The sequence below is a fragment of the Thermobia domestica genome, chromosome 14 (assembly GCF_964235325.1).
Source record: "Thermobia domestica chromosome 14, izTheDome1.hap1.1, whole genome shotgun sequence".
Taxonomy (NCBI): Eukaryota; Metazoa; Arthropoda; class Insecta; order Zygentoma; family Lepismatidae; genus Thermobia; species Thermobia domestica.
In genome coordinates this window covers 34,979,354-34,988,661 of record NC_137467.1, presented here as the reverse complement: position 1 = coordinate 34,988,661, position 9,308 = coordinate 34,979,354, and the positions used below count along the sequence as shown (strand labels likewise).

At 37.3% G+C, this 9,308-nt stretch overlaps 1 protein-coding gene across 1 annotated transcript in view; it reads right to left on the bottom strand.

The window, feature by feature from the left end:
• Positions 1-2,741: 2,741 nt before the first annotated feature.
• LOC145669623 (uncharacterized) overlaps positions 2,742-9,308 on the bottom strand; it is a 52,055-nt gene continuing 45,488 nt past the window's right edge. Inside the window, exon 2 of the mRNA XM_081737859.1 lies at positions 2,742-3,247. Within this exon, the coding sequence (XP_081593985.1) occupies positions 3,172-3,247 (76 nt within the window). The 3' untranslated portion in view covers positions 2,742-3,171. The remainder of the gene's footprint in view (positions 3,248-9,308) is intronic.

Sequence of the window (9,308 nt, the reverse complement as noted above, 5' to 3'; positions counted from 1 at the left end):
GCGTAAGTTGCTTCGTAAATTTTCGGGAAGACGTAAGTTTAAGTATAAACTAACTCCTTAAAGAAATTCAGCCTGATAATATAGACATCCTTCAGGAAATGTCGCTTTTCAGTGGCAATAAGCCTGAAACCGGTGAAACATCTTTTACTGATTTAGCTTCTTCTTTCACCTTCTGTGGAATTTGAAGATAATATCGACAAAATTGAAAATCAGTGGCGATTATAAATCTTCGATTCAAGAATTTTTAGAAACTAGCTGAACCTGTTCTTTCTACACAGCGCATTATTCGCATATGAGCATAAATCGCCTTATCATTCCTTACAACATCTGTACACGTCTCTTTACAGACACAAGTTAAAGACGTATTGATTAAAAAATAGCCAAGGGGTATCAGAAAGGGGAGATTTTTCGATTATTTTTCTGAATATCTCGCACCGTTTGCAAGATTTGAGCCTACTTCCGGTTGGAGTTTCTAATTCATGTATGACCAGTGTTTTCTTTCTTCTTGCATGCAGTATGTAATAAGCAAATACATTACATACAAAATTAATATAATGTCAGTTATATATGGTGCTTATTGGGAAAAAACACTCCCCAAAAAAGTTCATCTTAGACTGGAGAAATGGTTATCCTTCCTTTTCCATTATTATTTGGCTATGAAACTAATGCCGGAGACATATACAACCGCTATATACAACAGTGTGGTGTTGGAATGTGTAATGATTAGGATGTGATGTTTTATTTTATTTTTTTGAAATTTCAACACTTCCAATGTACCCGTAAAAATGTACTAAAGAAATAGTGCCCATGTTTGTTAAATATCCAATTAGAACTGGACAATCTACATGAAATTTGCAATCGATCAGTGAAAACGTCATCTTTCTAGAGCCTGTAGTTTCTGAGATCTCATTGTCGAGAAACATATATGTGTATTTTAAAAGAGCTCCAAAGATGGCAGCACAATTCATTTGCATGTATTTCGGAGAAGGCTTACTAAAGGCAAAGGCCTTTGAACAATAATTTAAAAGGATAAACTTTGTGAAAAATATTTATTTCAGTAATTTGTTTAAACTACACTCTTTTAAAAATATTTGTCTTTGTTATAAACGTGAAATCACAAATAACCGTAAATCAAAGGTTTGAATGCTAAGATTATAGGTTAGAGCTCGATATTATATGTTTCAGATATGCCGATCCCACCACCACCGGTGCATGCGCTTCAATACGCAGATGACACCGCTTATCTTGCATTGGGGTCATCGGTGGACCGCATCTCTATTCATTTACAAACAGCCATAGATAGTCTCATCGCCTGGTGCTTAAAGTGGAAACTAAAGATCAATCCAACCAAAACCCAGATGACGCTCTTCGGGCCAAATAAAAACAAATATTGCCCCACACGAAATCCGGACCGCCTCCATATCACCGTCTTTGACTCCACTATACCTCTACGCAATAGCCTGAAATACCTGGGTGTGCATTTTGACAGCCATCTGACGTGGCGATTCCACCTTCGCACATTGGAGCAAACCGTCCGCCAGCGTTTATATCTACTGAGTCGGTTGAAGGGCACTACATGGGGCTTAGATTCCGAACTCCTACTCTATACCTATAAGGTGTTTGTTCGTCCTGTAATCACCTACGGCCATCTAGCCTGGCTATCCGCCTGTAAATTCTATTATGATCGCCTCCAAGTTCTGGAACGCCGCGCCATTCGCATTGCCTATTCACTACCAGTTCGCACACCCACCGCACTTGTTTACCAGCAAACATCCATGCCGTTACTTCTAAACCACATTTATCGCCTCCGGACCCGCTATATCACCCAGCATATCAATAATAACCATCCAATTCTTGCCGAACTTCTGGACCAGGCACCTGCACTTCCTCGCCGTGCATATCCTCCTCTGGATCATCTCCTGGCTATCTATGAAAGAGAGGCGCAGACGGCTGATTATAACCCGGACCGCCGAATCTATCATAGCCATCCATCCGTCTATCCCACATAATTTATAATTGACACTTACACACATGCTTACTTATCCACCGTCGCTGACAATAAAGGCTGAATAACATCCTCCTCCGGCTTTCATCACATCCTATTCACCATCCATCTTATCTGGCTTCAATAGTTTAGTCATTACTCTGGCCACAGAGACGGCGTAACCGTCTACGGCCCGCCCGTCGCACGACGGGAATGAAAAAGCTTTATGTTATGTTATATGTTATGTCGCTCGTAAATGTTACTGTAGTATTTTAATAGATAGTTAAATTGCCACACAGATGCCGGAGGAGGGCATATATTTTCAGTTAGTTGCTTGGCTTTTTTTAAAAGTACAAGCTTCTAAATTCGAACGTAAAAATAAAGCGATAAGGTTTTAGTATTTAAGTACTCGCACCCCCAGTTGCATAGCACTGCCCTAAGGAACATTACTGACATGCCTAGTACATTCCTGGCACATGCCAATGCCAAGTAAATGTGTCAAGTACATACACGGTACGTGATATACACATAATAGATACATTCCTCGGTATGTGTCATGCACGTACTTTTGGGCGGAAGTAACCTTATTCCTTACATGTGTATTTCACATGATTGCTCTATTCACGTACCTATCATGTACATTCCAATGTACCTCGAGGAACATTCTTTACACATGATCAGTATGTACTTGTGTTGGGTGGGCATACTGTACATTTGCAAAAAAAAAAAAAAAAAAAAAAAAAAAAAAAAAGCCGGATCATGACCACCCCGACGCCCTCGTTAACGACGCCCGTGGTTATGGATTAGATACACGTCGCTGGAATTTTCCTCACCCCACCAAGTTAATACCGAGATAGTCCCCCAAATATTGGCTGGGGCTGCCTCCTTTCATATCTTCTCTTGCTTCATAAAATTAATAATCACGTGAGACGGCATTTACAATATGATGTATTTATTATGGCAAGAAAGAAACAAATATCAGTTAGGATTAATAAGTGTACCTTTTCTTCTATTGTTGTGAATATATTTTTTTTCAATTAGGCTAGCAGTTAGCGTTTTTGCTTTGAATCAGGAGGTCCTCGGTTCGAATCCGGAGTTCGGCCATCCTGACTGAGACTTTCCAGGGTTTTCCTCAGTTTCACCAAGCAGATGCCAGAATGGTACCTTAACCTACAGGCCGTGGTCGTCTACTTTGGGCTTCCTATCTCAGTGTTGTTATCCTTGCTGATCGCTCCAGTGTAAAATAGCCTGAGGTCTGGTAGCCTAGTAATAAATAAGTAAAAATAAATATATTAATAAACCAATCATGATAAAGACAAAATTTGTACCATTATCAGTGTGCAACTAGTAAAATTTGTGATAACTGAAATAGTAGATTTTTCATTTAAAGAAAGAAGAAGAAGAAGAAGAGAGAGAGAATTTCAGATTTACATTGTATTTTTTATTATCAAGCTGTATTTACGGTATTCCGAAAGAAAAAGTAGCACAGCAGTTTCCTCCTAAAATGACCTCAGAAGAGAACTGGATTCATTTGGCTGGAACAAGATTGGTTCTGTGGAAGGCGAACCGATTTTCGGAAAGTCACCCAGATGGTGGAAAATGCTGAATGACAAAAAGAACTGATTTCCGAATGAAAGAACATGAAACATGAGTAGAGGTGAGGTGATTTTGAATTTTACGTCCCGTTCAGCAGCGAGGCTATATGAGACGTGGACCTACTGATTAACGTGGAATCCGAACCACATGAGCTCCCGCCGGGAATCGAACCCGGGTCTCCCACGCCAAAGGCGGGTACGCTAACCGCTTAGCCACGAAGGAGCTCCAAAAACATGAGTGGAGTATATCTGTCCTTCGTGCTTCTTCTGTAGCCCATTTCTGACTGTGACCCCCGTTCATCCAGCCATTTTCTGCTTCTCATCTCTCAAACATCAAGAACATATTTGTTTCCCATCGTATCTCAGTTTCGCGCGAAGCGAAAAGTAGAAAGAATAGGAGGGATGCTAGGTGTTTGTGACGAGAAATATAATCTTCTCCTTCTGTCTTTCTCACACGCGCACTAACACATACAAAAATCACAGAAAACTATGTGTGTGTGTTTATGGTTGGACAGACCGAGGAAGTACGACCATTTCCGAGACCAAACTATGCGCGGAATGGAATTGCAAATTGAATGAGATGGGTGAAAGAAAGAAGCAAACTACAGAAATCGATCAGAAATGAAAAGGTCGAAAAGATTCGTTCTTTTTAACCAACAATTCAGATCAATAGAATGAAAAGAACGAAATTTCCCATCACTATTAAAAATCAGGAAAATGAAGCAAGGGTATAAATCACCCATAATTTGCTTCTCTAAAAATAAATCATCTAAAACTTTCCGAAATTAGTAAAAGTTTACTTGGCGATAGTGTATCTTCACAGATTTTTTTTTTTTTTTTTTTTATTTTTTTTTTTTATTTTTTTTTTTTTTTACAAGGTTAAACCGGTCAAGGGGTACACCCTTTCTTCGGGAAGGGCATGAAGGAAAAGCTAAGGGATAGGTGAGAGAAGGTGAGGGCTAAGTGATTTATTTTTATTTATTTATTTATTTATTTTTCAGTGCATTTTTTTTTGGGGGGGGGGTTTGCATTGATTAATATAGTTGGGTTTTCACATTCTTTATTTCTTTTATTTCTTTATTTATTCAGGGCATCCATTGCATATATCGGACTCTTCAAATATGGAGGGCATCATTTAGGTCTATAATCGGCTAGAAAATGGAGCTAGGAGTTCATCCACGGGATAATGAGATGATAGATGAATGCAGTGCAATTAGACAAGACAACACACAGGGAAGATGGTTAGTAGAGACAAATGCAGGGTTATCTTCTGTTCTGTGGCAACTCAGAACTAATGAGCACAGATGAGCCTCTGGAACCACAATGATGAGTACTAGTGCAAAGATGGATAGATGTGCCGAATCTTCACAGACCCTTGTTCGAACCCCAATCCAAGTACTTCAATCTCTTCATGATGAAAATTTGAAATTTCAGACTTAGCTGATATAAGTGTTTTGATATATGTCTAGTTTGACTAAATTGTTTAAATACGTCTTTTACAAGAAATTTAGTGCTAAAAAATTTTGATAAATTTTCTATAATTTTAATGAGATCCAACCATAGACTGTAGTATGAATGTGTGCTGCCATCTGTTGCCATCTATTACCATCATTTAAACTATAGGCCTACAAATATTTAAATATCTATCATGCACTCTGTCTAGTAAGGCATTCTAAATGGTATTTTAGATTTTCTTTTATTAACTACACCCATATACAAGAGGAAGGCCTCTACGTGAACTGTAGAAGATTTCTATTTAAACATTGCTAACCATAACATCGTTCTTATTCTATGAAATTGTTGTCAAGACGAGTTCCCACAGGCGGTTTTGGGGAACTGAATACGTTAATGAAAACATTTTCGAGAACATAGTATTTTCATTGAAATTGACTGATCAAACTGGTGAAGTTTGTTTGTCTCGGTTTTCGTTCTTCAGTTCAGAAAAAAAAGAATCAACCTGCAAGGACTATTATGTTTTAGCTAAAAACGTAAGGTGTTCGGAAGATTTGTATAGCTAATTAATTTGACGAAGGAAACAAGGAGTTTGAAAATCATATCCATTTTTCGTCTTATGATTTTTTTTTTAATTTCCAGAGGGAAAAAATAATTTTAAAAAAATATACAAAAGGGGCGTATATTTTCTTGAATATCACTTTCAATAGAGAAGGAAGTCTTTTCCCCGGTGATTGGCTTTAGCTACTAGTTATTTTATACTTCAATCGGCAGCGCAGAACAGCTTCATTGTTTGAACTTTAATCAACAATAGCGATACAGCTCTCAGTCGGTGCATTTTAACCCTGGATTACAAACCTTATTTTGTGCCTACGTGGTTACAAACCATTCGTAAATTTTACGACTCAATTTTAGTCTTTTTGTTATTTCTGTCTGCATTGTTATTTTTAAACCTCAAAATGCGCTTGTTTATAGAATTATATCGGCAATAATATTGGATTCCTTTGGAATACTTTATTGAACAAGTAGGCCTACATGTAGGAGTTGCTAGTTGTATACTTGAATTGTAAATATGACGTCATTAAGAAATAATTACATTTATGTCGGAAAATTGTTTTATAGATATTACAATAATAGATAACTAAAGTAAAAGGACCAAGGCAACTAAAAATCGTAGCACTTTGCATATCAACTTCGAAAAAAGGAATTAGGTGCAAACTTGAAAGTTGTCATTCCAAACTTTTTCATTTTTCCTCGTTACTCACCGCGCAACACGCAGCTTTATTTTCAGCACAAATCGTCTTCCTCCAGTGCTTACACAAGTGTGTTGTCATTCTCCTTTTTCCTGACGGTCACTAAAAGCAAGATTTTCTTATTTCTTGTGGCAGGTTTGACATAGGATTAGTGATGGGGATGCGCCTCATTAGCAATATCACTAGAAAATGGAATGAAATGAAATATTTGAGTTTTACATCCCATGATTATGCCGGTTTGGCTAAAGGAGACGGTTATGATGAGTAATGAATGAAATGGTGGAATGAAGAAAGTGAGAGGAAACGGGAGAACCCCGAGAAAACCCACGCACACGGTGTTTGTCCAACACAAAGTTCACTTGGCGAGGGCTGGGACCGAACCCGGGACTCCAAGCACCAAAAGTGACCGATTTACCACTGAGCCACCGTGGTCCTTGCAATATCACTAGAGTCTTCATCAGAAGATCTCATCCAACAACCTTTTTATTTGATTATTTTCACGTTCTTCCTCACTGTCTCCCATAGTTTCTCCACCAACGAAGACAAGAAATAGTTATAATACTATGATACAACTCTTCATTGTTTATAATCCAAAAACACTCATTTAATGTTAAAAACAAGAAAGTAGGTTTGTCAAAATTTGTGAAAAAAAAAAACATCGTTACAAACCTTTCGTAAAAATTACGACTAGACCTTGAAAATATGCATGATATAACCGACTGACACGGCTGTGAAAGCAAAACTAGCCTCTGCTGTAAGATCTAGAAAGGTATTGGGGAGGAGAACGGCCGCGCGTTCGCGGTTCAGCGAATTCAATAATTTTGGACATGTTGTTTCGTAAAATTTAGGAATGGTTTGTAATCCAGGGTTAACCACATTTAAACTATTTCGCCTTGTATGCTGTATTCTAATGAATTATGCAATCAAGCGTTTTATCCAGTATACATACCTTTGCAAGTGAAATGAAATTAATTTCTTTCTCGGTGTAGAGTGAAGTCATATTTTCAGTAATTTCCAGGGTAAAGTTCCTTAACAACTTACTCTAGCACATTAAATGGCAGTAAAACACATAAAGGTCTGTATCTTGTTTAATTTTGATACTGGATTTATTTCTGCCAAACTTTTGGAGAGCCTCTGTATAACTTTAAAGACTTCACTTTTTGTTTATCGTTCTGAATTTATCGTAAATGTATTTTCTTTGTTGCTAAATATTAAATTTGTATTTCTTTTAAGATAGTGTTTCTGACTCAGGCGATGACACAACAGAAAAAAATAGTATCTCTGCAGGTTCTTATGAATTTTTTTAAAGAACCGCTCGGATAAGATGTTTAGTGGTGTATTCTGAGAAGGACTAGTTGCAAAAGCAAACATGTGATTTTTTTTCAACTAAACGAAAATATCAAATTTTATTTAAATATTTCAGAAACAGGAAAACAATAAATTCTAACCAAATAATTTCTTTTAGTTTTTGATAACAGAATAAAATATAGATTGAGTTTCACTTTCAAACAAATTAGACTATCCGCGAGAATATAATAATAATGGGTAATTCTATATCCCTTTCGGGTACCTGGGTTTTGAAGGGTATTTTTTAGACTTTCAGTCAAGCAGCTACTGCATCGTCACTATTTATCTTAGGATCATGGTTCATACCTTATTCTCTTCAGAATGGAGCTGCCTTTCAAATGGTACCAGTTGCATTCCATATACCAGGAAAGGGAAAATGATGTCAAAGGGAAAATTTCGGGGGGAAATTCTTTCACAGTTTGGGCCCCTCTGGAACGGCCCTGTGTGAACGTAGAGATCTAAAAAAATCTGATAAATAGTACTTGGTATACTGAATGTGTGTGCCAAATTCAAAGTTTTTATCTTGAATACTAAGGGCGGGAGAAATTTTATCAAGAATTCCCACAATGCCCCAAATTACCGCAAAACTTCATGATCTCAGATAAAAAATTTCTTGAGACATCTCTATTTACCCTAGGACAATAATTCGCCAATCATTCCCTTCAGAATAGAACTGCCTTTCTGGCGGTAACATTCACATGTCTCCATCATGTATCTAAGGCGGGAAAATCCCGAAAAATGGGATTTTTTGGTCTAAATATCCCTTTTCAACTTTTAGCCCCTCTGGACCCCCCTGCTTTAACGCAGAAATCTGAAAATAATATGATAAATACTACTCGGTGGACTGAATGTTTGTGCACAATTTCAATCTTCTAGGTGCAAAAATAAGCCCGCCAAAAGTATATATATACCGACAATGTCCCATATTCCCATATACAGAAGTATATTTTGATAAAAATTACCTGACACATCCCTAATTACCCTAGGGTCATGTTTTGCCCATCATTTTCTTCAGAATAGAACTGCCTTTCAGACGGTATAACTCAAGTGTCTCCACCGTGTATCTAAGGCGGGAAAAGTTCGAGAAAAGGGATTTTTTGGTCTAAATATCCCTTTTTCAACTTTTAGCCTTTCTGGACCAACTGTTTTAACGCAGATCTGAAAAGAATCTGATAAATACTACTAGGTGGTGTGAATGTTTATGCACAATTTCAATTTTCTAGGAGCAAAAGTAAGCCCGCCAAAAAATATATATTCCGACAATGTACCATATTCCCGTATACAAAAAGATATTTTGTAAAAATTCCCTGAGATATCACTAATTACTCTAGGGTCATGTTTCGCCCATCATTCTCTTCAGAATACAACTGCCTTTCAGATGGTATGACTCACTTGTCTCCATCATGTATCTAAGGCAGGAAAATCCAGAAGAAAGGGATTTTTGGTAAAAATATCCATTTTTTCAACTTTTTGCCCCTCTGGATCCCACCTGTTCTAACGCATAAATCTGGAAAAAATCTGGTAAATACTACTCAGTGGACTGAATGTTTATGCAAAATGTCAATCTTGTACGTGCAAAAATAAGCCCGCCAAAAAATAATAAACATAGGCTTAATAAAAGAAAATATATATTTTAGAATTATGACGTCATCACCTTCTATGTCTTGACGCAGGAAG